At 57.4% G+C, this 27,472-nt stretch overlaps 1 protein-coding gene and 1 non-coding gene across 4 annotated transcripts; one reads left to right on the top strand and one right to left on the bottom strand.

Annotated features, from left to right (window-relative positions):
- Nucleotides 1-77: 77 nt before the first annotated feature.
- Nucleotides 78-27,232, top strand: FLNA (filamin A). 3 transcript variants are annotated; one of them, XM_053580945.1, is made up of 48 exons: nucleotides 78-229; nucleotides 4,331-4,741; nucleotides 7,485-7,733; nucleotides 7,835-7,932; nucleotides 8,032-8,179; nucleotides 8,795-8,913; nucleotides 9,016-9,093; nucleotides 9,186-9,348; nucleotides 9,432-9,632; nucleotides 10,184-10,321; nucleotides 10,405-10,528; nucleotides 10,681-10,817; nucleotides 10,919-11,112; nucleotides 11,343-11,456; nucleotides 11,548-11,691; nucleotides 12,425-12,548; nucleotides 12,631-12,791; nucleotides 12,878-12,968; nucleotides 13,048-13,217; nucleotides 13,442-13,559; nucleotides 13,681-13,943; nucleotides 14,189-14,786; nucleotides 14,881-15,054; nucleotides 15,134-15,296; nucleotides 15,377-15,537; nucleotides 15,629-15,799; nucleotides 16,301-16,424; nucleotides 16,514-16,670; nucleotides 17,318-17,507; nucleotides 17,666-17,689; nucleotides 19,879-20,126; nucleotides 20,227-20,322; nucleotides 20,452-20,554; nucleotides 20,646-20,786; nucleotides 20,885-21,013; nucleotides 21,201-21,374; nucleotides 21,479-21,640; nucleotides 21,733-21,936; nucleotides 22,013-22,165; nucleotides 22,281-22,403; nucleotides 22,508-22,774; nucleotides 22,921-23,058; nucleotides 23,271-23,386; nucleotides 23,933-24,065; nucleotides 25,269-25,445; nucleotides 25,611-25,829; nucleotides 25,913-26,116; nucleotides 26,733-27,232. In XM_053580945.1, exons 2-48 carry the CDS (start codon nucleotides 4,369-4,371, stop codon nucleotides 26,918-26,920), a joined length of 7,944 nt encoding a protein of 2,647 aa, XP_053436920.1. In that variant the 5' UTR covers nucleotides 78-229; nucleotides 4,331-4,368; the 3' UTR covers nucleotides 26,921-27,232. The 3 variants fall into 3 exon arrangements, with proteins under 3 accessions (XP_053436920.1, XP_053436921.1, XP_053436922.1); XM_053580947.1 differs by having other exon boundaries at nucleotides 97-229; nucleotides 4,252-4,741; XM_053580946.1 differs by lacking the exon at nucleotides 17,666-17,689.
- Nucleotides 11,988-12,094, bottom strand: LOC128578620 (U6 spliceosomal RNA). Its single transcript, XR_008377759.1, has one exon. It is a non-coding gene; the product is annotated as a U6 spliceosomal RNA (small nuclear RNA).
- Nucleotides 27,233-27,472: the final 240 nt, after the last annotated feature.

The following is a 27,472-nucleotide window of genomic DNA, read 5'->3' as shown; positions in this document are numbered from 1 at the left end:
CAGGCTCCTGGGCGATTTTACCAATTAAGGCTTTCTCGCCGGGCTGGGACGGGCGCGGGGCGGGCGCCGGGCGGGGGTGCGGCCAACAAGAAGGCGGGCGGCGGCAGCACATTCGCGTGGAGGCGCGCGGCGAACAGCAGACGCCAGTGGAGCCCTGAGGTGCCGCGTACGAGCACTAAGGTGAACGGAGCGCCTCCCCGCGGTGGCCGCCCGCCCGCAGGGACAGCAGGTGAGGCCTCCGCGCTGGCTGTTCGTCCGCCAGGGAGAGGGTGGAGAAGGCGGGCGGAGAGTCCCGAGAATGCAGGCGTCGGCTGGCGCCCAGGCCCGGGCCACGTTCAGCCGAGGTGCATGAATGCGAGGGAGGCGCCGCTGACGTTCGGGATTGAGCGTCTGGGGACTGCCTTCCCTAGTTTGCCCACAGACGATGTCTGTCCCACGAACGTGGGCGCCAAAAGTCCTGGGGGGGGGGGGTCCCTGAGAGAGAGGATGTCTGGGAGACGCGCACCTGCACAACTGCCGGTGAACTGACCGCCGCGTGCCTGCTGGGAAGGAAAGGCCTGATATCAGGACCTAGCATAGGCTGAGGGTGAGCCACCCCGGGAAGGGCACTTCTAAGCCAGTGTGCCTACTGGGAGGGAAACAGTGGGACCCTTGCTGGTGCAAGTTTACAGCTGTTTTGGCCACAGGGAAGCCGGTTCTGTCATTGCTGTGCTCCATGGGGGCCAAAGCAGGGGTGTGTCCAGGCCAGATTCTCTTGCTGGGCCCTGGGCCTTATCCCAGGTTGGCTCTGGGCTGGATGTTAACTGCTAGCTGGGATGTGAGCAGCAGTGTCCCCAGATTCCCAGGCCACCTCGGTCAGGGAAAGTAGGTGAAATCTGCTGGCAGGCCCCTTCATAAATGCTCCAGGCTGCATTGTCAGAGTAGGAGCTTGGAAAAGGGTGATTTCGTCTGCTGCACCAGCCCAGATCTCTTATCACCTTGCCAATCTGCTGCTTCCTTCCCCCCCCCCTAGCGCCCCCTGGCTACACATGCCGGGAAAGGACTCTAGAAATCCTAGATCCCGGGGCTTGGGGCTATAGCTCCCTGTGGTGGGGCTTGGCCTGGGGTCTGAGGGCCAGGGGTGGCGTGGTGGGCGTGGTGTGTCTAATATCCAAGAATCTACTCCAAATAAGGGAAAATATGAAAGAGCTGGATTTTGGCTTCCCAGGACTGCCCGATCTGGGGGCTTTGGGATCGGGCGACATCTGGTGGTGATATTATGTCCTCCTTAGGACAAGAACCCTCGACACTCGCATTTCTTGTTTCCTCTAAATAGGGAAAACACGGACTGAATGCTAGGACACCCACATGCTGACACCTTTTCTGCCAGAATTGACTACTGGTCAGTTACTCTGACTCAGTTTTCCTGCTCTCTGAAGATTAACAAATGAGTCCAGATGACCCAGGTGGATGGCACTTAGTGAAGAGAGAAACAGTTCTTGATGTAATTCCATCCTTGGGAACTTGTTTCTCAGCAGGGCAGAGAGACCAGAAGGACAACCTTAAGTCTGTCTTGAAAGGAGCCTGGCAGGGAGGGACCTGCAGGGCTTCTCCCTTTACAACTTTTCCTCCCCGGTTCCCAGACACAACACCACAGTGCATTTTGTGTATGTGTGTCTGAATGTGGTCAGGAGAGGAAAGAGTGTACAGTGGGTGGGCCTCAGTGCTTAGAAAATGCTGTCTGGGCTGGACTCGATGGCTCACACCTGTAATCCCAGTACTCTGGGAGGGTAAGGCAGGTAGGTGATTTGCTTTAGCTCAGGAGTTCTGAGACCAGCCTGAGCAAGAACAAGATCCTGTCTCTACTAAAAATAGAAAAAAATTAGCTGATATTCCTAGATACTCGGGAGGCTGAGGCAAGAAGACTGCTTGAGCCCAAGAGTTTGGGGTCGCTGTGTGCTATGATGCCACAGCACACTAGCCTGGGTGACAGAGTGAGACGCTGTCTCAAGAAAGAAAAAAGAGACCAGGTGAGGTGGCTCACACCTGTAATCCTAGCACTCTTGGGAGACCAAGGTGGGTGGATTGCTTGAGCTCACAAGTTGGAGACCAGCCTGAGCAAAAGTGAGACCCTGTCTCTACTAAAATAGAAAAAACTGAGGCAAAAGGATCGCTTGAGCCCAAGAGTTGGAGGTTGCTGTGAGTTATGCTATAGCACTCAACCCAGGGAAACAGCTTGAGACTATCTAAAAAAGGAAAGAAAGAAGGAAAGAAAAGAAAGAAAATGCTGTTTGGATCCCTACCCCCACTGGTGAGAAACAGTAGTGAGTTTCAGACATCACTGAAGTGGAGACGTGCTGGTAGGCAGGGGAGATGCTGGCTGGACTTGCAGACACACAAGGCTACAGGAGAGTCAACCATATTTGGGCATGACATGCTGGCCAACCCAAGGCTTCCTTCTTCCACTGGTCTTTAGCAGATAAATTAATTACTATTAGAATCAAGCCATAGGGACAGAGACCTGCCTTTCTAGAAAAAAAAGACATAGAGGGTGGCGCCTGTGGCTCAAAGGGGTAGGGTGCCAGCCCCATATGCCGGAGGTGGTGGGTTCAAACCCAGCCCCAGCCAAAAACTGCAGAAAAAAAAAAAAAAGACATGGAGAAGGGGAAATCCTGGCAAAGGGAGGTACACAGGACTGAGATGGAGAGAGGCCATTCTGGGGAAAAACCATAGAGTTTTTCCTATAGGCTGGCTTCTCTTCAATTTTTTTTTTTGAGACAGCGTCTCAAGCTGTTACCCTGGGTAGAGTGCTGTGGCATCACAGCTCACAGCAACCTCAAACTCTTGGGCTTAAGCAATTCTCTTGCCTCAGCCTCCCAAGTAGCTGGGACTACAGGCGACGACTACAATGCCTGGCTATTTTTAAGTTGTAGTTGTCATTGTTGTTTGGGGGGGCCCAGGCTGGATCGAACCTGCCAGCTCCTGTGTATGTGGCTGGCGCCCTAGCTGCTTGAGCTACAGGCACCGAGCCAGGCTGGCTTCTCTTGACTGGAGAGAGTGGCAGTGAGTGTTCCCTTGTCTCTATGCCTTTGCTGGTCTTCATCTCACCACAGCAGCCTCTGCAATCTCCAGAATTATCTACCAAAAAATTAATTTTGAGTGACTAGCTCTCCACTGCTCTGGGAACATAATCCAGGCTCCTAAACAAGCCTTGGCCACGTTATGTTTCACAAACCCCAGTCCTCTGCCCCCCCAAGTCCTTGGGTCCCCTCTGTACCTGCCACCACACCTGAAGACCACCCAGACTCAGCCTGCCAAGCTTTATGGGAACCCTTGAGCGGGCCACTGCCTCCCCCCGCCCGGCCATGCTGGACCAGGGTCACGCTGGGGCCATTCCGACAGGGAGGAAAGCCCCCCCTATAGGTTCTCAGTGTCCCAGTTGAACAGCACGGAAGGCTAGGCCAGCTCGCACGGCCTCTGCATGCAGCGCACCACGCCCCCTGCCAGTGCCCACTGGCGTGCCCGGGTTCCTTCGAAGGCTGCTTGCTCCTGGAGCGCTGACGGCCTCCTGGCCTAGTGCCTCATTTCCTCCCTGGTGGGGCGATGGAGGAGGAAGGAAGGGGAGAGCAGAGGAGGCGGTGGGAAGTAGCGGGCGCAGGTGTGCAGGCTAGGGCCGTGCAGACGGGGAAAGCGGGCCTGAGCAGCCACTTCCACGGTGTTGCGCACGCAAAGCGCTCGGAGCAGGACCTGCCGGGGCCCGCGCCTTCCGAGGATTCGCTCATAGAATTCGGCCCCTGCCCTCTGCTAACTGGGCAACTGGGAGGTCGGGGAAAGGGGACGACAGCAGGGCGTGGGAGGGGGGTGTTAACAAGGACCGGGCGGAGTCCTACTGACTCAAGGACCAGAGCCATCCCACCCCCTGCAGGGGCCCTTGGGGAAGGAAAGTTCCTTGTAAGGCATGCCGGCTGGAGGCCAAGGGGTCTTGTGCCAGATGCTGCAACGCCTTTCCTTGCTCTGGGGCACGTTTCCTGCAGCGCTGGCGCGAAGCCTTGGGACCTGAGAATCTGCCCGCTTCAGGGCCCAACGACCCTCTTTAAAAACCGAAGTTCGCGTCGCATCAGCGGGAGGGGGGGCCTAAGTGAGGGCATTCCAACGGGCGGGGTGGGGCGGGGCGGGCGCTGCCCCAAAGCCCCACCCTGTGGGCCCGCCCCTCGGGAAGCCCTCCCCTGGCCCCGCCCCCGCCCGCTTTTAAAGGGCTCGCTCTTTTCGCAGCGCAACCTACGCTCTGTGTTTCGTCTTGCGCGCGCGCCTAAGCACCTACGACTTTAATTAAAGGGCCGTCCCCTTTCAGAGTCTACAGCACCGCCCCCCGGCTCCTTGCTCTTCAAAATGAGTAGCTCCCACACCCGGGCTGGCCAGAGCGCGGCGGGCGTGGCTCCGGGCAGTGGAGCCGACACGCGGGACGCCGAGATGCCGGCCACCGAGAAGGATCTAGCGGAGGACGCACCGTGGAAGAAGATTCAGCAAAACACGTTCACGCGCTGGTGCAATGAGCACCTCAAGTGCGTGAGCAAGCGCATCGCCAACCTACAGACGGACCTGAGCGATGGGCTACGGCTCATCGCGCTGCTCGAAGTGCTCAGCCAGAAGAAAATGCACCGCAAGCACAACCAGCGGCCCACCTTCCGCCAGATGCAGCTCGAGAACGTGTCAGTGGCACTTGAGTTCCTGGATCGCGAAAGCATCAAACTCGTGTCCATAGGTGAGGGCGCCAGACGGACGGGGACTCTGTGCGTCCTTACATCCCCCACCCGGGCGGCCCCCTCCAAATCCCCCCTCTCTAGCCGGAGCTCGGGGCCCCCGGGGCTGTCCTGCTCTACGCGGACCTAGAGAACAAAGGCGTGCGGGCGGGATGACCGGCCAGGCGTGCGAACCGCTACGTGCCCCCGCCGGCTACGCCCCGGCTGGCCAGCTCCCAGGCTGAGCTCACATCCTCTGCAGGCCGCGCCCCCGCCTCTGTGCCCGCGGTGAAAGAGGGCCTGGGGGCGGGCACTGTCTAGGCTCCTGGCGCTGCACCCCGTGCCCTATCCCCGAGGAAGGAGGAAGCCTGGCTTTTTCCATGACAGGAGTTTAAAGAGGGCCCTCTCGCCTTCAGGAGCCCCAGTAATTCCAAAGTGGGGATTGGAGCTTGTGGGGTTCCTTTGTCTTTGGCTATGGGCTTCTTCTTCTCTGGAAGATGGGTCACTCATTGAAGATGGCTCCAACTCCTAGTTTAGATCTATCCCAGGAACTTGGGGGCCAGAGAGAAGCATAGCTAGTAGAACTGCAACCAGAGATGAGTTGGGCATGGTTGAGTGAGGGACCTGGCTTCTTGGACGCCAACTTCATTGTTCATCTTGGGACAAACTCTAGCTTCCATGTAGGCGTTGGATTTTTGCATCTACAATGCAATAGTTACTTGGGAGGTGCTCCAGTGTGCACTGGGCTCGTTGCCAGCCTAGTATCTGTGTCACTGGCCTTGAGAGGCTGGCATTGACCAGGCTTAATGCAGCATCCCAGGCCTTTCTCAAGATGGGGGCAGCTCACACACAGGCACTGGTACTGGTGACTTGGCAATGTGGAGCTGGGAGAGGAATGAATCTTATTGTCAGAATTGAAAGGGGCCTTTCAGTACCCCTACTGCTCTGGAATGGTCCATTTTTTAGCCCAAGAAGTGAGGGACTTGGGTTCCCTCAGCCATTCAGAAATTAGGTCCCCAAAAGCCCAAGTTCTTTCTTTGGAATGCCACTTGAGGCAAAGTGTAGGCCCACCCCTCCAGTCTCAGTCTCAGTCTACTAGCCAAGCTGAGTCATCTCTGAATCCTGGGTGGGGGGGCAACCGGATGTGGGGAGGCGGGCCACACCCCAGCTCTTTTGGGGGGGTCTCCTCCCTCCTCCCCTCCTTGTGAGCTGGCTGGAGCAGGCCTAGTTCCCAGAGCTTTGCCATATAAGGCAAAAAAATGTTGGAAAGCAGCAGTGATTAGGGGAGGGAGGGGGCTGGCTAGCCTAGGGGCTGGGGAAAGGGGGTGGGATGGGGCGTGGCCATCCAGACAGTCTCCTAGCCCTGGGCCCTGGTTCTTCCCACCCTCTCTTGAGAGGGGGATGGGTCTGGCATAGGCTGGGCTAATGTGAACTGGGGAGGGCCTGGCTTACCAGGGAGGGGAGGCCAGGCCAGGCCTTGCTTTGCTGGTACAGGTCACCATGGGCTCTTAGGATGGACCCAGGACCCTCAGATGGGAGCCTGGTAGGAAGCCTTGGCTGGCCTTGTGACCTCAGTCTTCTTTGACCCTCTTCTCACCCTGCCATCCCCCCAGTTATTTGGAGATGTGAAAGACAGTCAGGTGGGGCCAGGACCAACCTGGGAAGAGGGGAAGCTGCTCTGCTGATCAGCTTAGTTGGTGCTCCAGGCACTGCCAGGACAGGGTGGCCACTGGCCTTTGATGGTGTCTATCTCCTCCCCATCCTTCCCCACCACGAGTTAACTCACCAAACAAGTATTTTCTCTGATTGTGGGGCAGGCCAGCAGGGTTTCCAAAGATGAACTCTTAGAAAGCCCAAGCCACCTCCCCTCTTGAAAAGGCTGAGAGACCCAGGAGTAGCCTTGGGTGGAGCCCAGAACCCACAGGGTGTTGCCATGGTGATGGGGGGGTGAAAGGTGCCCGCCCTAACCACTTCCCCTGTGGTAAACATGGTGGTTGCCTGAGGCGAAGGGGCCTATTTGGTGGCAAGTGGGGTAGACAGTGGGTGGCAGCCAAGTGGGCTCTGCTGAGGCAGCAGGATGTGGGGACCCCACCCAAAGCTTCTGCCACCCAAGCTCACAAGCAGGGCCCTGAGTGTCCAACCCAGGCTCACTCAGCTTCCCCCTCCAGCTGGGTGAAGGGGGCCCCCACAGTGTCTCCTGACCATCACCCCAACATTTCCCAATGGGCCTGGTAAGTCAGGGCCATGTGTCCCAACCACTGGTTCCTTTGGTTTCCTGGCCCCTCCCCTGAGCCAAGAGCCTGTAGTCGTTCCTGGCAGCTTCCTAACTCCTAGCTTGGCTGTGGTGTAGGGAGGAAGTGGGGGGGGGGTTCAACCCCTTTACCCAAAGGGTCCTTGCCCAACTCTTCTACTTCCCCTTCCTCACACCACCCACCCACCCTGGGACAGCAATTGTATTTCCCAACTACACCATGCCAGCTGGTCTTCCTCTTCTTCTCAGCCTCAGCCTAGCTGTTGAGGTCAGAGCCCTGGATTCTAGTTCAGTTGGAGCTCAACTACTCCTCCTGATTTCTCACAGACCCCTGAATATATAGATATGTCTGTCTTCTGCCCCTGGCTGGGAGAGGGACTCTCCTTTCTCCCTGAACCCACAGCCTGGAAGTGGCCTGACTCCTTGTCTGGACCTCTCCTCCAAGACTATGAGGGAAGGACAGGAATGCCAGGTTGTCCCTCACCGCCCAGTGCTGCCACTCCTCTGCCTCACAGACAGCAAGGCCATTGTGGATGGGAACCTGAAGCTGATCCTGGGCCTCATCTGGACTCTGATCCTGCACTATTCCATCTCCATGCCCATGTGGGATGAGGAAGAGGATGAGGAGGCCAAAAAGCAGACACCCAAGCAGCGGCTCCTGGGCTGGATCCAGAATAAGCTGCCGCAACTGCCCATCACCAATTTTAGTCGGGACTGGCAGAGTGGCCGGGCCTTGGGTGCCCTTGTGGATAGCTGTGCCCCAGGTGAGGAGGTGCAGGGGTGAGCGCGATGGGGCTAGGGCTAGCTGGGCAGCCTGTAAGAGGGTCTTACAGCCCCTATACTCACAACCTTCTTTGTGCTGCAGGCTTGTGTCCTGATTGGGACTCCTGGGATGCCAGCAAGCCCATAAACAATGCACGGGAGGCCATGCAGCAGGCGGATGACTGGCTGGGCATCCCACAGGTACACTCCTGCCTGGCCTAGCCCAGGCTTTTGGGGGGCCGTGTTTGCTGTGGGGAGAAACTCAGAGGCTCAATGGCTCCTGGTTTCTGCTTGTGTCAGGTAATTACCCCTGAGGAGATCGTGGACCCCAATGTGGATGAGCATTCTGTCATGACCTACCTGTCCCAGTTCCCCAAGGCCAAGCTGAAGCCAGGGGCCCCCCTGCGGCCCAAATTGAACCCAAAGAAAGCTCGAGCCTACGGGCCAGGTAGGGATCCCAGCCAGAGGTACACCTGTGGGCTGCTGTCTTCCCCGCAGGACAATGTCCTCTCAACTTGGAGGACCCAAGGGGTCTTCTGTCACATAGTGGCTAGGTGACCAAACACCACTCAAGAGTCAGACAGGAGTGGGTTAAGACTGGTTAATATTGGTCACTTGAATAGACAAGAGAGTGCCAGTAAGTTCTTCAAGTCACTTAAGCCTGTGGCAGCTGCCTCAGAGAAAAAGAACTCAGTGGGCTTTACTATAAATGGAGATGAACCAGGTAGAGGAGCAAGGACCTGAAACCCAGTCAGGGGATCACACGGGCAGAGGCCCAGGCAAAGGGTTGGGCAGCCACAGCAGAGCAGCAAACCCAAATGTTCCAGAAAACAGACACAGGCCTGTGGTAGCAACAAGAGCACAGCTGGGTCCAGAGGCCAGCCTCAATGTACTGGAGTATGCTGAACTAACCCAGTTTGGGACATGACTGGCTGGGAGGCCAACAGGCAGAGGCATGGAGCCTGCAGAGGGATGGGGGCTTGATGCTATGTCCCTTAGTGTCTGGAGGGGCAAGGCTGTGGCCATAACAGCTGGCCATGGCTTGCTCACCCTCCATTGGCAGGGATTGAGCCCATAGGCAATATGGTGAAGAAGCGGGCAGAGTTCACTGTGGAGACCAGAAGTGCTGGCCAGGGAGAGGTGCTGGTGTACGTGGAGGACCCAGCTGGACACCAGGAGGAGGTAGGGCCACTTGCAGGGAGGCTGGTAGGGGAGGCTCCTGTAGTGCCTTCTAATAGTGGGGCTGCTTATAGCAGAGGCTCAAGGGGCTCTTTTCCACCATAGGCAAAGGTGACTGCCAATAATGACAAGAACCGTACCTTCTCTGTCTGGTATGTCCCTGAGGTCACAGGGACTCATAAGGTGAGCGCTTGGTTAGCAGGGAGGCTGGTGGCTGCAGGCAGTGTCTAGAGGGCCCTTACCCTGCCCTCACAGCCTCTCCCTCCTGGGAACAGGTCACTGTGCTCTTTGCTGGCCAGCATATTGCAAAGAGCCCCTTTGAGGTGTATGTGGATAAGTCACAGGGTGATGCCAGCAAAGTGACTGCCCAAGGTCCCGGCCTGGAGCCTAATGGCAACATTGCCAACAAGACCACCTACTTTGAGATCTTCACAGCAGGTGAGGGGAGGCTTCTGAGGCCTGGGTGGTCTATGGGGAGAGTTGCCCTGGGGCTCAGGAACTGAGCTGGTTCCTTGTGGCAGGAGCTGGCACGGGCGAAGTAGAGGTCATGATCCAGGACCCTGCAGGACAGAAGGGCACAGTGGAGCCTCAGCTGGAGGCTCGGGGTGACAGCACATATCGCTGTAGCTACCAGCCCACCACGGAGGGTGTCTACACGGTGCACATCACGTTCGCTGGGGTGCCCATCCCTCGCAGCCCCTACATTGTCACTGTTGGCCAAGGTAGGCCCAGCCCTGGTCACCCTCCACTGTGGCATTGCAGCCTGGGCCTCCCACAGGAGGGGAGCCCCCAGGGACTAGTTCCACCACAGCTCCCCACCCCAAGTGCCCCTGGTCTCTGAGCTTCCACTGTCTGGGCACACGCTGTCTTTCTTTCCTTGCTGGGACCCTTCCTCTTCCTCCTCTTCCTCCTCCTCGCCGCTCTCCATCTTTCTCCTCTCCACGCTTTCACCTTCGGAAGAGCTCGCTCCAGCTGTCTAGAAACCTGCTGCTCTCTGCTCTGCCCACAGGGTCAACGGTACTTGGATCTGTCTTCTTCTTAGAGGGAGGGCTGGGCAGAACTTTGGGGGCTGGCGTGGATCAGGTGGGAGGCGGCTATTATTTCCTGGCCCAGGCTATAGTCCTGGGGTGCCAGTTATTCCAGTTATTTTTCGCATGTCCACCAGCCAAGCTCTGAGGGACCCTCTAATCATGATGGCCTGGCCCTGTGGGAGGAAGGGCGGGGCAGGCCCAGCCCTAGCTCCTAGCAGCTCAGCTGGCCTCTCTGCCCACAGCCTGTAACCCAGGTGCCTGTCGGGCCGTTGGCCGGGGCCTCCAGCCCAAAGGTGTGCGGGCGAAGGAAACAGCTGACTTCAAGGTGTACACAAAGGGCGCTGGCAGTGGGGAGCTGAAAGTCACTGTGAAGGGCCCCAGTAAGTTGGCCTGGGGCCCGGGTGGGTGGCAGAAGCCTTCAGGTTTGCTGCCAGGTAGGCCTGAGGCCATCCTTATCTGGCAGAGGGTGAGGAGCGTGTGAAGCAGAAGGACCTGGGGGATGGCGTTTATGGTTTCGAGTATTACCCCACGGTTCCCGGCACATACACGGTCACCATCACATGGGGTGGTCAGAACATCGGGCGCAGGTGAGGCCCCTGGGCATTTCCCTCCCCGCTTTTCACACCCCATGTCCTTCCTGTCTCCCCACCCAATGGGGGGGGGGCGCAAATAGGTCTTCCTGCCTAGCCCCCAGGGGAATGCCCCTCAGCATTCCCCTGTGTGGTTCTTCCATTTTCAGCCCCTTTGAGGTCAAGGTGGGCACTGAGTGTGGCAATCAGAAGGTACGGGCCTGGGGCCCTGGGCTGGAGGGCGGTGTCGTTGGCAAGTCAGCGGACTTTGTGGTGGAGGCCATTGGGGACGATGTAGGCACCCTGGGTAAGTTGGAGGCTGCAATGTGGGCACCTGGGGGCAGAGGGTGGCAAAGGCAGCCTACTCTGAGGCTACAGAGCTCTGATGGGACTGGTGGCTCTTGTCAGGCTTCTCGGTGGAAGGCCCCTCACAGGCCAAGATCGAATGTGATGACAAGGGCGATGGCTCCTGTGATGTGCGCTACTGGCCCCAGGAGGCCGGCGAGTATGCAGTTCACGTGCTGTGCAATAGCGAGGACATCCGCCTCAGTCCCTTCATGGCTGACATCCGCGATGCACCCCAGGACTTCCACCCAGACAGGGTAAAGGGCACATGGCACTGTCTGAGTTTCGGCCTCCTGCTTCTGCTTAGGAGCCAGGTGGTGTAGACAGAGCCCTTTCTTGTCAGCCAAGCTAGGGCCTGGGCCAGGCACAGGGCTGCTATCGCTGGCAGTGTGATCACTGCCATTCTATCTCTCTGGCCACTTCCCTGGTTTGTGGCTTTGGTGGCCTTGAGACTTGGTCTCCTGAGATTTGGGTGGTTTCCTATCAGGTGAAAGCACGTGGGCCTGGATTGGAGAAGACCGGTGTGGCTGTCAACAAGCCAGCAGAGTTCACAGTGGATGCCAAGCATGGTGGCAAGGCCCCTCTCCGGGTCCAAGTCCAGGTGGAGTGCCTCCTTGTGTTGGGTGTAGGGTGAGTGGGCACCCAGGCCTGGGCAGTAACCAGCAGGCAGCTTGTTCCTGGTTTCCTTACAGGATAATGATGGCTGCCCTGTGGAAGCGTCAGTGAAGGACAACGGCAATGGCACTTACAGCTGCTCCTATGTGCCCAGGAAGCCAGTGAAACACACAGCCATGGTGTCCTGGGGAGGCGTCAGCATCCCCAACAGCCCCTTCAGGGTGAGCTGGACCCCTGCAGGCTTTTGGCCCATCTCCATAGGTGAAGTTCGTCTACCATACAATTTGTCCATTTCAAGTGGACAACTCTGGGTTTTAATACATTCAGAGTTATGCAGCCATCACCACAGTCTACGTTTAGGGTTTTTTCATTATCCGAAAAAGCAGCTCTCTCTAATCTTGCCCTCCCCAGGCCCTGGCCTGCTTTCTATCTCTATGGATCTGCATCCATCAGTACTTTATTTCTTCTCCTGGCTGATATTTCTTTTTTTTTTTTCACAAAATCTCATTTATTTTTGAAAAATATGGAATGCTTCACGAATTTGTGTGTCATCCTTGCGCAGGGGCCATGCTAATCTTCTCTGTATCGTTCCAATTTTAGTATATGTGCTGCCGAAGCGAGCACATGGCTGATAATATTTCAATGTCTGGATAACCATATTTTATATGTCCATTTGCTGGTGGATACTTAGGGTCTTTTTCCTTTGGTTACTGTGAGTAGTGCTGCTATGAACATCTGGGTACAAGTGTTTGTGTGGACATGTTTTCATTTCTCTTGGGTAGTTACCTAGAAGTGGAATTGCAACATCACATGGCCACTCTATATTTAATTGTGCGAGGAACTGCCACACTCTTCCCAAGGCAACTATGCCATTTTGCGTGCCTGCAGTCAGCAGTGACTAAGGAAGATTCTGTTCCTCTTCCAAACCTTTACACTTGCCCCTGTGCCCTGCAGGTGAATGTGGGAGCGGGCAGCCACCCAAACAAGGTCAAGGTGTATGGCCCAGGAGTGGCCAAGACTGGGCTCAAAGCCCATGAGCCCACCTATTTCACTGTGGACTGCACAGAGGCTGGCCAGGGTAAGGCTTGGCTATGGGGAGGGAGACAGGTGGGCGTGGTGTCTTTGCCAAGTCCCAGCCTCCATGCTTTCCCCCACCACAGGGGATGTCAGCATCGGCATCAAGTGTGCTCCTGGTGTGGTGGGCCCTGCTGAGGCCGACATTGACTTTGACATTATCCGCAATGACAATGATACCTTCACAGTCAAGTACACACCCCGTGGAGCTGGCAGCTACACCATTATGGTCCTCTTTGCTGACCAGGTAGGTGTTGCTGCTCCCAGCTCCTAAGACTGATGAGTATAGGGGTACTGCCCTCTTCTCAGCCCTTCTCTTCCCACTACCTGCAGGCCACACCCACCAGCCCCATTCGGGTCAAAGTGGAGCCCTCCCATGATGCTAGCAAGGTGAAGGCTGAGGGTCCTGGCCTTAGTCGTACAGGTGAGGACAAGTACCCTGTAGGAGGCTGGGGTCACTGAGGGTAGGAGGGGCACAAGAAGTGGTCACTGTGTCTCCTCAGGTGTGGAGCTCGGCAAACTCACCCACTTCACAGTCAACGCCAAAGCTGCTGGCAAGGGCAAGCTAGACGTCCAGTTCTCAGGGTTTGCCAAGGGGGATGCAGTGCGAGACGTGGATATCATTGACCATCATGATAACACTTACACAGTCAAGTACACTCCTGTGCAGCAGGTAGCCATCCTGCCCTAGCCACTCCCTGCCCACCATGTAGTTACTGATCCTGCATGGGGGCCTAAGTGGGCTGCTGCAGAGGGCTTCCTACCCACTCTGGTTTCTTAGTCAGGAGAGAGCAAGCATGGAGGTCCCGGAGGAGTGTTGGGGAACACAGCCAAAGTGGGCCAACTGCAGGCCACGAAAACCAAGGCCTTGACCCATGACTTCTGCACCCCTCCCAGGGTCCTGTAGGTGTCAGTGTCACTTATGGAGGTGATCCCATCCCAAAGAGCCCTTTCTCAGTGGGAGTGTCTCCAAGCCTGGACCTCAGCAAGATCAAGGTGTCTGGCCTGGGAGAGAGTAAGTAGTTGGGGGCCCTTGCTGTGGTCACTGAGGATTACTCCTTAGCTAGAGCCTCACCCCAGGGGCTACCCGAGCTGGGTTTCACATTCCTCTCTTCTTCTTTTCATCATCCCAACAGAGGTGGATGTTGGCAAAGACCAGGAGTTCACAGTCAAATCGAAAGGTGCCGGTGGTCAAGGCAAAGTAGCATCCAAGATTGTGAGCCCCTCAGGTGCAGTGGTGCCCTGCAAGGTGGAGCCAGGCCTTGGGGCTGATAATAGCGTGGTGCGCTTTGTGCCCCGTGAGGAGGGGCCCTATGAGGTGGAGGTGACCTTTGATGGCATACCTGTGCCTGGCAGCCCTTTTCCTCTGGAAGCCGTCGCCCCCACCAAGCCTAGCAAGGTAATTGGGGTGTGAGGGGCACTAAGAATAGAGTTTACTAGAGGTCACCCTGTCTTTTCTAGACTTGTTCTTTTCCTTTCTCTATTGTCTTTATGACTGATAGGTGATCCAGCCGGCAGGCAGCCCAAGCTTGCCTATGTCCCTGTTTGGAAGGGGTGGGAAGGCCAAAGGAGGGTAATGGAGGGTCAGACTGGAGGTCTGGGGTCAGGGAGGTAGCCTTGGCTCTTCATGCCCCCTTCCCTCAGGTGAAGGCATTTGGGCCAGGGCTGCAGGGGGGCAGTGCAGGCTCCCCTGCCTGCTTCACCATCGACACCAAGGGTGCTGGCACAGGTGGCCTGGGCCTGACAGTGGAAGGCCCCTGTGAGGCACAGCTCGAGTGCCTGGATAACGGGAATGGCACATGCTCTGTGTCCTATGTACCCACCGAGCCTGGGGACTACAACATCAACATCCTCTTCGCTGACACCCACATTCCTGGCTCCCCGTTCAAGGCGCACATAGTTCCTTGCTTTGACGCATCCAAGGTCAAGTGTTCTGGCCCCGGGCTGGAACGAGCCACTGCTGGTGAGGTGGGCCAGTTTCAAGTGGACTGTTCAAGTGCAGGCAATGCAGAGCTGACCATCGAGATCTGCTCGGAGGCGGGTCTGCCAGCTGAGGTGTACATCCAAGACCACGGCGATGGCACACACACCATCACTTATATTCCTCTCTGCCCTGGGGCCTATACCGTCACCATCAAGTATGGTGGCCAGCCTGTGCCCAACTTCCCCAGCAAGCTTCAGGTAGAGCCTGCAGTGGACACCTCAGGCGTTCAGTGTTACGGGCCTGGGATCGAGGGCCAAGGTAAGGGTTCCCACCATGGGCTATGTGGGGGAGGGTGCTTGTAGGGAGCCAGAGCTCCTAGACCCCCATGCCTTCTCCCTGTATCCCTTCCTAGGTGTCTTCCGGGAGGCCACTACCGAGTTCAGTGTGGATGCCCGGGCTCTGACACAGACCGGAGGGCCACATGTCAAGGCCCGTGTGGCCAATCCCTCAGGCAACCTGACTGAGACCTACGTGCAGGACTGTGGCGATGGCACCTACAAAGTGGAGTACACACCTTATGAGGAGGGTGCGCTCTGGGGTTCCCTTGGACAGGGGCCAGGAGGGGCCAGCCCAGGCTCCTCCTGACCTAGCCTGCCCTCCTCCAGGACTACACTCTGTGGATGTGACCTACGATGGCAGTCCCGTGCCCAGCAGCCCCTTCCAGGTGCCCGTGACTGAGGGCTGTGACCCCTCCAGGGTGCGTGTCCATGGGCCAGGTATTCAAAGTGGCACTACCAACAACCCTAACAAGTTCACCGTGGAGACCAGGTGAGCAAACTGCCTAGGGGGCAGGGGCAGATGATGGGCTTGAGCATGCCAGGGAATGACGAGCTGTCTATTTGGATCAGGGGAGCTGGCACAGGGGGCCTGGGTCTGGCTGTTGAGGGCCCCTCTGAGGCCAAGATGTCCTGCATGGATAACAAGGATGGCAGCTGTTCAGTTGAATATATCCCCTATGAGCCTGGCAGCTACAGCCTTAACGTCACCTATGGTGGCCACCAAGTGCCAGGTGAGGAGGTGGTGGCCAGGGCATGGCTGGGACTGTTAACTCATCCCCCACTCTGTCTTATGCAGCTGCCATCCCTCTGCCCACCCCCCAGGCAGTCCTTTCAAGGTCCCTGTACATGATGTGACAGATGCATCCAAGGTCAAGTGCTCTGGGCCTGGCCTGAGTCCAGGCATGGTCCGTGCCAACCTCCCTCAGTCCTTCCAGGTGGACACTAGCAAGGCTGGTGTGGCCCCACTGCAGGTCAAAGTACAAGGGCCTAAAGGTGAGTATTACATGCCTGAGAGCCAGGGGCAGCATCCCTTGGAAGGGGCTGGGAAGGGAAACTACCCCATTTCCCCGAAAATAAGACATTCTCCAAAAATAAGACCTACTTACAGGAAAGATAAGACGTCCCCTGAAAATAAGATCTAGCACATCTTTGGGAGCAGATCTTAATATAAGACACTGTCTTATTTTCGGGGAAACAGGGTAGCAGGTGTACAGGTAGAGCCTCAAGTGACAGTGGAGCTAGCAGGGAAACTAGGAGATAATGGACCAGATAGGACATGGCCCCACTGAGCAGATGTGGTGAGAGGGAAGGCAGGCAAGGATCCAAGATGTCTCCACATTGGTGACTTTTGTGCCACAGGGGCTCAGGCCATCCCAGGGTTAAGGATGAAGTGGGGTCTAGGCCTGGGGCTGAGCCCTGGCTGTCTAGCATGGTGGAGATAGGGCTGGGGGTCGAGGAGGTTGGCTGAGGCTCTGTCCTTGGGACTGGGGCCAGGCCTGGTGGAGCCAGTGGACGTGGTGGACAATGCTGATGGCACCCAGACTGTCAACTATGTGCCTAGCCGAGAAGGGCCCTACAGTATCTCAGTGCTGTATGGAGAAGAGGAGGTGCCCCGAAGGTAAGAGGCAGGGCCCACCACCTGTGGGGAGAGGGCCACACTGAGTGCTGAGAGCCTGTCTGACCACTCATAACACCCTGGCCCCACAGCCCCTTCAAGGTCAAGGTGTTGCCTACACATGATGCCAGCAAGGTAAAGGCTAGCGGCCCTGGGCTCAACACCACTGGCGTGCCTGCCAGCCTGCCGGTGGAGTTCACCATTGATGCAAAAGATGCCGGGGAGGGCCTGCTGGCTGTCCAGATCACGGTGAGCTCAGTGGCTTCCCAAGCTGGGCTATAGCTCCAGGCACAGGGAGGGTAGATAAGGGGGTCCAGGTGGTTGGCCAGTTGGGGTATTCAGTCTCCCTGGGGAATTGTACCAGGGAGGGCATGTAAGGGCAGGTTCTCTGCCTTTGGTTTGCTAAGGCTACAACTTCCTTAGAATTGGAAGTGACAGGCACGGGCTTCCACACATACACACTTGCTCACTGCTGACTTTTGAGCACATTACCAAAGCATTCAATGCCTCCATTTCCCCTCCTGTGATCGTCTCATGGGGCAGGTACAAGAACAGAACCACAGAAACTCCCAGTTAAACTCCTAAGCAGGCCCCACAGGAGGGGACCCAAGAGCTGTGGCTGGGATTTGGGTAAAGGTGGGCACCAAGCTCCCAGGCCCTGTCCATTGTCATGTGGGGGAACATTCAACACTATAGGGTTTCCATTCTGGACTCTGCTTGTGGGAAAATAAAGGACAATTCCAGGTGCAGGCAACCATTTGGGGCTGTGGCAGTTGAGAATCCTGAAGGCTGTCCCTGTAGCATCGGTGCTTGGTACTCCTTTGGGAGGGCCTGGGGCATGCCTAGACCTGGTTAAGGTTTGGGCCAACCACGTGGGTACCCTTATGTCCACGCAGGACCCTGAAGGCAAACCCAAGAAGACACACATCCAAGATAACCACGATGGCACATACACAGTTGCCTATGTGCCAGATGTCACAGGCCGCTACACCATCCTCATTAAGTATGGTGGTGATGAGATTCCCTTCTCCCCATATCGCGTGCGTGCTGTGCCCACTGGGGATGCCAGCAAATGCACGGTCACAGGTGAGCCAGCCTACCAGTGGCCACCATTGTGCTCCGCACGGGGCTTGGGTGTGCCTGTGTGCAAGGGCTCGCTGCTTGGGGCGGCGTGTGGGAGTGGGGGCCGCCCCCTTGAGTGACTCACCTGACCTTTCTCCTTGCTCTCTGCCCTCTCACCTCAGTGTCAATCGGAGGTCACGGGCTAGGTAAGCTGCTTGCTGGGGCCATTCCCAATGCCCCTCCTTCTGCCCAGAGGGGTAGCTTCCTTTGCTCTCGGGGCTAATTCCCAGGACAGTTCCAGCTGCAGCTCTAGACAGGGACAGAGTGGGGGGGGACTGCACAAGATAAGGCCATGGGCTGGAGGGTTAGCACCCAGCGAGGCTTCCGGAGCTGAGCCATGACCGTTCCGGCCTTTCCCCTCTCTGGGCCTTTATTCCCCATGTGAGAACTTGGGTTGCAGCTGAGAGCTTTGGGGTGAGGGGCATCTTGAGAGGCACCCCACTGGGGACTTTAGGGTCTGGGGATCTCGGCACCCTGGGAAAGCATAAGAGCTCCTGTGTGGGCCGAGGGGACAAAGGGTCTGCCCTACTCAATGGGAAGTCCCTAGTCCTGGCCAGATCCACAGACCCCCATCCCCAACTCCCAGGGGCCTCTGTGTCCCCGGCTGGGGGAGGTGCATGAACGGGTGGGGCTGGCTGGTAGTACAGTAGCACCAGTGTTGACTGCTTGGGCGGCCAGCATGGCGGGGTCTGGCCCAGCCTCAGAGCCCCAAAGTGCATTCTTCGGTGTCTCCCTCCTTCCCTTCCTTCTCCTGTTCTCCTCAGCAGTGACGTTATTCAGTGTCCAATCAGGCATGGAGGTTCACCTGCCTGGCCCCAGGGCCACCCCAGGGATGCTTATAAGAGGCTACAACTACTCAAGGGCCTCTGACAGCTGCAGGCCTGGCACTTCGGCAGAGTGGCCAGGGATAGGATTAGAGGGTGGCTAGGGTTTTCTGGCAGGAGCTAGAGGACTTTGTAGAGTAGGCTGTGGGATCTGAAATGACAGGTGTGTGTGCAGGGCAGGGGAGTAGGGGAGGCAGAGCGGTGCTGACTGCTGGGCTTCAGGGGTCAGGAGAGAGTAGCCACTGTGTGCAGGGTGGAGGCAGGGATCCCAGCTGTGGGGTTGACATTGCTCTCGGGCAAGCCAGAGGGGTGGCTTGGGCCAGGCTGGTGGCCATAAGGCTTCATGGGGGAACCAAATTAAAGGGTCTATTTTGAGGATGGAGTGGCTGAGACCTGCTGTGATGGGCTGGGGTCTGGGTGGGGAATGGGGGAGTCAGGGGCACCCGTGAGCTTGGGGCCCACATCACCAGGCATGAGTGAGGCTGCCTAGGGCAGTGAGTGTGGGCAGCAGGTGGCTAGGTCTAGAGCTCAGCACAGTCACCTGGGCTGTGGAAGGCCAGCATGCAGCTTAGTGCAGCAGGAATCCTCAACAGCTAGGGGCACTTGGTGGCAGGTCCCCTTGCACTTAGCCCTCAAGTAGGTTTCCCTGCTCCCAGCTGCCTCCCCGGCAGAGGACCAGGCTGCAGGGAATGCTCTCACTGCCAGGCCTCACAGCCCACAGCCCCTCAAGCCTCCACGGCTCAGCCCCAGATCATAACGTCACTGTCCTTCCCCTTTCCTCGGGCACTCTGGGGCCCTGGAGGCTGCTCAGCTGCTCTGCCCTTGCAACCCATCAGTGGTGGCTGTGGCTTGGGCCTCCTGTTTCCTGTCTCCTCGGGTGCTGCCACCACTCTGCCAAGCCTGCTGTGCTGCGCTACTTGGGTGCTAACCCCACCGCCTCCCTGCTTCTCTGCCCCTGCCTGTGCTGGGCTGCTTCTCACCTTGAGCCTCTGGTTGAGTGAGCATTCTCAGTTGTCAGGAAACTCCAGTTTTCACCTTCAGGCCTGGGGGTAGGGAGGCAAATATCACATTACCCCACCAAACTGCAGCAGGACCCTGCCTCACTGTGTGCACACACAGCACTGCGGTCTGAGGCCAGGCCACAGGGGTGTGGCCAGCCATGGACCTAGACAGCACTGGCATTTGTCAGCATGGGCCATGGTGCTGGCTGAGGCTAAGTTGGCAAGGGAGGTGGCAGTCAACACTTGTGCTGGGATGGGGCCTTTTTCCTCCTGGGCATCTAGGTGCCACCCATCGCACCTCTCCCACATGGGTACTTGAGGTGGTCAGGAGAACCCTTCCTGCCTTCTGAGAAACCACTCGCCATTCCGGCTTGGTTAGGGTGGGGTGGGAGGCCTGGCTGTGCTTGGTGGTGGTAGTAAAAGGCCTGTGTAGGTGGCAGGCAAACAGGAGCAGCCTGAGTATAAGCTCATGTGCTGGCCCCTCTTTGGGGACCCACTCTGCCTCACCAGGTGCTGGCATAGGCCCCACCATCCAGATTGGGGAGGAGACGGTGATCACTGTGGACACAAAGGCTGCAGGCAAAGGCAAGGTGACTTGTACCGTGTGCACCCCTGATGGCTCAGAAGTAGACGTGGATGTAGTAGAGAATGAAGATGGCACCTTTGACATCTTCTACACAGCCCCTCAGCCGGGCAAATATGTCATCTGTGTGCGCTTTGGTGGTGAACATGTGCCCAACAGTCCCTTCCAAGTGACGGTGAGAAAGGGCCAGCGGCGGGTCTGGACAGGTCCTGGCTTGTTACCCTGGGGGCCCTATGTGGTCACAGGGTCTCCAGCTCTTTTGCTTTGCCCTGCAGGCTCTGGCTGGAGACCAGCCCACAGTGCAGCCCCCACTACGGTCTCAGCAGCTCACTCCACAGTATACCTATGCCCAAGGTGGCCAGCAGACCTGGGTATGGCCTGGTCCACCTCCTCCCAGCTTGCCCAGCCTAAGGGGACTCAGGTTGGCTTGCTGGGTGTTCTGTGAGGAGGGCCCCCAGACCCTTCTTGCCCCTCACCCAGGTCCTCTGTTTTCACTGCAGGCCTCAGAGAGGCCCCTGGTGGGTGTCAATGGGCTAGATATGACAAGCCTGAGGCCCTTTGACCTTGTCATCCCCTTCACTATCAAGAAGGGAGAGATCACTGGTGAGTAGGGGCTGGGAGGGTGCTCAGGTACTAAAGCAGCCAGGGTATACATACTATGGGCTTCCCTGACCCCAGCCCTGCTGTTCCATAGGAGAGGTTCGGATGCCCTCGGGAAAGGTGGCACAGCCTGCTATCACTGACAACAAGGATGGCACTGTGACTGTGCGGTATGTGCCAAGCGAGGCTGGCCTACACGAGATGGACATTCGCTATGACAACATGCATATCCCAGGTGGGCCCTGCCTCAGCCCATCCCACCCCCATCACAGAGAGACACAGGTTGGGGAAACACAAGACTGACACTCCATGAGGCCCTTCTTCCTGCCTTAGGAAGCCCCTTGCAGTTCTACGTGGATTATGTCAACTGTGGCCACGTCACTGCCTATGGGCCTGGCCTTACCCATGGAGTGGTCAACAAGCCTGCTACCTTCACTGTCAACACCAAGGATGCAGGAGAGGGTGAGCAGTAGCCCTCTCTTGACATGTGTACTTGGGATGCCCTCTCCTGGCCAAGGGCTGGATTCAGGAGACATCCTTGAATGGGGCTCCTGCCCTGCTGCACTGGGCTCTACTTGGCCATCAGGGATCTTCACCTGTGCTGGCCTAGCAACATGTCCCTGGACACAGTTCCCATACTCACCCATAGGGGGCCTGTCACTGGCCATTGAGGGTCCATCCAAAGCAGAAATCAGCTGCACAGACAACCAGGATGGGACATGCAGTGTCTCCTACCTGCCTGTGCTACCCGGTGACTACAGCATCCTAGTCAAGTACAATGAGCAGCACATCCCAGGCAGCCCTTTCACTGCCAGGGTCACAGGTGGGTGGCACCAAGAACAGTGCTGGAGGCCGGCAGTGGGGTGGATGTGGTCTTCTGGGTCCTGTGGCTGGATGCACAGTGATGGATGCCCTGCCCTCTTCTAGGTGACGACTCAATGCGTATGTCCCACCTGAAGGTGGGGTCTGCTGCTGACATCCCCATCAACATCTCAGAGACGGACCTCAGCCTGCTGACCGCCACTGTGGTGCCGCCCTCAGGCCGGGAGGAGCCCTGTCTGCTGAAGCGGCTGCGTAACGGCCACGTGGGTAAGAGGCCAAGGGGTCCAGGGTTCTTTTGGAAATGAGGGAGTCTTTGGGGGCCCATGCCTTCCCTGGCTGACAGCCCTGCCCTTGCCCAGGGATTTCATTCGTGCCCAAGGAGACAGGGGAGCACCTCGTGCATGTGAAGAAGAATGGCCAGCATGTGGCCAGCAGCCCTATCCCAGTAGTGATCAGCCAGTCAGAGATTGGGGATGCCAGCCGTGTTCGGGTGTCAGGTCAGGGCCTCCATGAAGGCCACACCTTTGAGCCTGCAGAGTTTATCATTGACACTCGAGATGCAGGTAGGCGGTGACTGCCTCGCAGCTGGGGTGGGACCTTGGCGCTTGGCACACTGGCTCAGAGGTGTCTGTTTCCCAGGCTATGGTGGGCTCAGCCTGTCCATTGAGGGCCCTAGCAAGGTGGACATCAACACAGAGGACCTGGAGGATGGTACCTGCAGGGTCACCTACTGCCCTACAGAGCCTGGCAACTACATCATCAACATCAAGTTTGCTGACCAGCATGTGCCTGGTGAGTGCAGTAGCCATGTGCCTCCCCTGCCACTTAGCAGCCCTCCTTGCCACACCCTGAGGTCACCTGCAGCATGTAACCTGTGTGGGGCATGGGCTATGTTTTCTTCCTACAGGCAGCCCCTTCTCTGTGAAGGTGACAGGCGAGGGCAGGGTGAAAGAGAGCATCACACGAAGGCGACGGGCCCCTTCAGTGGCCAACGTTGGGAGTCATTGTGATCTCAGCCTGAAGATCCCTGGTAGGGGCTGTAGGGAGCTGGGGAGGGTTCCTGGGAATCAGGCAGCCCCAAGTGGAGGGGTGAGTCCCACAGCTCCTGGTCACTAGGCTATTCCCTACCTGCAGAAATTAGCATCCAAGACATGACAGCACAGGTAACCAGTCCATCAGGCAAGAGCCACGAGGCTGAGATTGTGGAAGGGGAGAACCACACCTACTGTATCCGCTTTGTGCCTGCCGAGATGGGCACACATACAGTCAGCGTCAAGTACAAGGGCCAACATGTCCCTGGAAGCCCTTTCCAGTTCACTGTGGGGCCCCTTGGGGAAGGAGGAGCCCATAAGGTCCGCGCTGGGGGCCCTGGCCTAGAGAGGGCTGAAGCTGGAGTGCCAGGTAGGCCTTCTTACCCACTGAGCTCTGGCTTTCCTGGGCAGGGTGGGCAGAGGAAGTAGCTAGCGGCCACATGGATCTTGGCTATGTTTAGAGGGGACCGAGGCCAGAGGAGCAACCCTCCATGAGGACACACTGTTCTTCCACAGCTGAATTCAGCATCTGGACCAGAGAAGCTGGTGCCGGTGGCCTGGCCATTGCTGTTGAGGGCCCCAGCAAGGCTGAGATTTCCTTTGAGGACCGCAAAGATGGCTCCTGCGGTGTGGCCTATGTAGTCCAGGAACCAGGTACTAGGAGCCTGGCTGGGGTTGAAGGTGGGCTTGAGTGTGCTGGGCCCTGGGGCACAGACAGCCTGCCTGGCTCCCACCTCCACCCTGAGGTCCTAAGGCCACCTAGGCTGTTTGTGGGAGGTGGACAATCCAAACGCCAACAAGCCAGGGCTTCCTGGTGTGCTCACCATGGGGGGCCCCTCAGCACAGCCTTGTCTTCTCCTACCCAGGTGACTACGAGGTCTCAGTCAAGTTCAACGAGGAGCACATCCCTGATAGCCCCTTCGTGGTGCCTGTGGCTTCTCCGTCTGGCGACGCCCGCCGCCTTACTGTTTCTAGTCTTCAGGTGAGGCACTGAGAGAAACTGCCCACCTAGGGCTTCTGGGCCCGGCCAGACCAGAGCCACCATGTAGAGCAGGCCTGTTGAGTGACCTGCCTGGCCCAGCTCTGGGCACCAGGCCTCTGCTCTGGCCGGGTGCAGCCCCACACTTGGGGTTGGCAGGAAGGACCCTGCCCTCCGAGTGGAGTTTTTCTCGTGTCTCAGGTCTAAAGGCTTTGAACAGAAGCCTGTGCCCCTTGAGCACTAGGGCTGAGGTTTAAAGAGGGACAGTCTGCTGGGCCTGGGTGCTGCCCACAGGGTGGGGCCACCCTCCCTTCCTGCCACCTGGATGTGATTGCAGAACTTAGTTCTGGGGCAGTGGGGGCGGGGGTAATGGGGAGGGCATTGTGTGCCTGCGGCTTGCTATCCCTTGCAAATCAATGGCTCTCCCTCTTTAAACCAAATTAGATGCCAGATGGGTAAGTGCAACCTGTGGGCCTCCTAGCCTATATCTGGGGCCCTGCCCTCCTCCCTTGCCCCAGATACCCCATCTAACCACATCTGTGCTTCCAGGAGTCAGGGCTAAAGGTCAACCAGCCAGCCTCTTTTGCAGTGAGCCTGAATGGGGCCAAGGGGGCAATCGATGCCAAGGTGCACAGCCCCTCGGGAGCCCTGGAAGAGTGCTATGTCACAGAGATTGACCAAGGTGAGGCCCTGTCCCTGCCCGGCCACCCAGCCATCTGCCTTGGCCCTGCTGGGGGCAGCAAGCCTCTCCAAGCCCTGTCCAGCTGGCTGGAAGCAGGCAGAGTACAAAGGAAGGTACAGATTCTGTAAGCAGCAAAGACTGGGGCCCTAAGTCCTGGGCCCCCTCAGCCAGGCTACCCTTCCTTGCCTGGTGACCCAGGCTCTTGGGGATCTATCTGACTTGGCAGCCACAGCCACTAGGAAGGTCTTCTGTACTTAGTAGCATGCAGTCTTGAGAGGGTGAGACCCAAAATCTAGCCATAGTGTCTCCTAGCCCTGTAGCCAGGGGAGCCAATGGCTCTGTCACTAGTTTCACAGTCTGGTTGTACTCCTTCCCAGCTTCATCAGCTGAAGTAAGTTCCTGTCTGTCTCTAAGCCCCTGTTACTACACAGGGGATGTGGTATTCATGGTAACCTTTCTGAGGCAGCAGAGAGGAGTGTTTTTCACTTATAAAAGATTTCTGTCGGGTAGCACCTGTGGTTCAGTGAGTAGGGTGCCAGTTATACCAAGGGTGGCGGGTTCAAACCCAGCCCCAGCCAAACTGCAACAAAAAATAGCCAGGCATTGTGTTGGGTGCCTGTGGTCCCAGCTACTTGGGAGGCTGAGGCAAGAGAATCGCCTAAGCCCAGGAGCTGGAGGTTGCTGTGAGCTGTGATGCCACAGCACTCTACCAAGGGTGACAAAGTGAGACTTTCATCTCTTAAAAAAAAAAAGATTTCGGGCAGCGCCTGTGGCTCAGTGAGTAGGGCGCCGGCCCCATATGCCGAGGGTGGTGGGTTCAAACCCAGCCCCGGCCAAACTGCAACCAAAAAAATAGCTGGGCGTTGTGGCGGGCACCTGTAGTCCCAGCTGCTCGGGAGGCTGAGGCAAGAGAATCGCGTAAGCCCAAGAGTTAGAGGTTGCTGTGAGCCGTGTGACGCCACGGCACTCTACCCGAGGGCGGTACAGTGAGACTCTGTCTCTACAAAAAAAAAAAAAGATTTCTGTCCCCATGAGCTACAGGTTTTGGGTGCCCAGCATGGCCCTGGAAATAGCAGAGTGGGCCCCAAGGAGCCACTGGGTGAAGAAAACAGGGAGTGTCAGGATTGACGCATTCTCGAAGATTCCATTTGCTGGTTACAGGGGAGGGACTCCAGGCCCACAGTGTGCCCTTCTGCTCTTCAGATAAGTATGCCGTACGTTTCATCCCACGGGAGAATGGTGTTTACCTGATTGATGTCAAGTTCAATGGCATTCACATCCCTGGAAGCCCCTTCAAGATCCGAGTTGGGGAGCCTGGGCATGGAGGGGACCCAGGCCTAGTGTCTGCTTACGGAGCAGGCCTAGAAGGTGGCGTTACAGGTAGGTCCATGAGTTCAGCTTTAGGTGTGGACACAGCTGCTAGGGCGTTGTCTCTAAGCTCTTGGTGACAACTGGAGGGACCTGGAGGTGACAAGTGTGCACAGGGTAGCTGAGGACAGGGAGGCAGGCCAGGCTGCCTGTCCACCTGACCTCCCATGCTCTCAGGGAGCCCAGCTGAGTTTATTGTGAACACAAGCAATGCGGGAGCTGGTGCCTTATCAGTGACCATCGATGGCCCCTCCAAGGTGAAGATGGATTGCCAGGAATGCTCTGAGGGGTATCGTGTCACCTATACTCCCATGGCACCTGGCAGCTACCTCATCTCCATCAAGTATGGTGGCCCCTACCACATTGGGGGTAGCCCCTTCAAGGCCAAGGTCACAGGTGAGCCTAGGGCCAGGCTGCTGGCACCTGCCCACCTAATGCCTGGTACTCAGCCACTTAGCCCCATCCACTCTGCCCTGTAGGTCCCCGTCTTGTCAGCAACCACAGCCTCCATGAGACATCATCAGTGTTTGTGGACTCCCTGACCAAGGCTGCCAGTATCCCCCAACATGGGACCTCAGGCCCAGGTCCTACTGATGCCAGCAAGGTGGTCGCCAAGGGCCTAGGGCTGAGCAAGGCCTACATAGGCCAGAAGAGCAGCTTCACAGTAGACTGCAGCAAAGCAGGTGGGTAACACAGGCTCCTGGCCCAGCCTTCTAGAAAGAAAAGGCCAGGTTCGGCACCCTAGCATGGTGGTTACAGCACTGGTCACCATACACCAAGGCTGGCGGGTTCAATCACAGCCCAGGCCAGCTAACCAACAATGACAACTACAACAGCAACAACAAAAAAATAGCCAGGCACTGTGGTGGGCATCTATACTCCCAGCTACTTGGGAGGCTGAGGCAAGAGAATCACTTAAACCCAAGAGTTTGAGGTTGCTATGAGCTATGATGCCACAGCACTCTACCAGGGGCAACACAGACTCTATCTCAAAAAGAAAAAAAAAAGCCAGAAATAACAGGATGAGCAGCAGCATCTGGGAGGTGTGCCTGGCACTTCTGGAGCCACCTCCTACTAGGCCTTCCTGACATCTCCTTTACTCCTAAGAAAATGCCTTGGAGGAGCTGGAGTTCCCCCAGGCTGCTGTTTCAAAAGGGCTGTGGTCCTAGAACAAGCTAGGGAGAGGAAATAGGGCAGGGAAGAGGGGCTGGCACAGTCATAGCTGAAGGAAGGGGGCTATGGGGCTATAAGGCTATGACTGAGGCCCCTCAGAACTGAGGACCCTCTCTGCTGTTTCAGGAAACAACATGTTGCTGGTGGGAGTTCACGGCCCAAGGACACCCTGTGAGGAGATTTTGGTGAAGCACGTTGGCAGCCGGCTCTACAGCATCTCCTACCTGCTCAAGGACAAGGGGGAGTACACACTGGTGGTCAAGTGGGGTGATGAACACATCCCAGGCAGCCCCTACCGTGTTGTGGTGCCCTGAGCTTGGTGCCCATGCCAGCCAGCAAGCTAGCAGCTCTCATGACAAAACGTCATACCTGCCCCACTACCTGAGCAGCTCTGCCCTGCCCCTCCCCAGCCATCACCTCACTGTGGCTCTCCCACCCTGCGCTGTGCTCACCTGCCTCTCCAGGTAGCCTCTGGCCTCTTGGCTTTCACTTGGGCAGAGGAAGCCGTTTGGTGGCACCACCTGTCTTCTTTGGTTTGGGGAGGGGTGAGGAATGGGTATCCTGTTCACAACCACCCACTAGTTCTCTCCCCCAGCCAAGAGGAATAAAGTTTTGCTTCCATTCTCCTTTGGGTGGCTGTAGCTCTTGGGAAAGTGGGCTGGGTCTTGGCCGACCAGGTGAAGGTGCTAACAGGGCAGACAAATTGGGCCAAGCACAGGCTGCTGTGCTTCCAGGTGGCCCCTCCTGCTACCCTAGTGCCCAGGGGCTGTTTCACCCAAGTCCTGACTCCATGAAGCTCCACCCGCACTTGCCTCCTCTCTGCATTTCTGGCCTCAAGCCAATGTGAGCAGAGGGGTGTGTGGAGA

The sequence above is a fragment of the Nycticebus coucang genome, chromosome X (genome assembly GCF_027406575.1).
Source record: "Nycticebus coucang isolate mNycCou1 chromosome X, mNycCou1.pri, whole genome shotgun sequence".
Taxonomy (NCBI): domain Eukaryota; kingdom Metazoa; phylum Chordata; class Mammalia; order Primates; family Lorisidae; genus Nycticebus; species Nycticebus coucang.
This window is presented reverse-complemented; position numbering and strand designations above follow the sequence as displayed.

Excerpts from the sequence above, each read along its gene's own strand:
- FLNA (XM_053580945.1), top strand. The coding sequence starts at position 4,369 with ATGAGTAGCTCCCACACCCGGGCTGGCCAGAGCGCGGCGGGCGTGGCT. Across the intron at positions 9,349-9,431 it reads CTTTGAGATCTTCACAGCAG|GAGCTGGCACGGGCGAAGTA; the intron begins GTGAGGGGAGGC and ends TCCTTGTGGCAG. Across the intron at positions 12,549-12,630 it reads CTGCACAGAGGCTGGCCAGG|GGGATGTCAGCATCGGCATC; the intron begins GTAAGGCTTGGC and ends CCCCCACCACAG.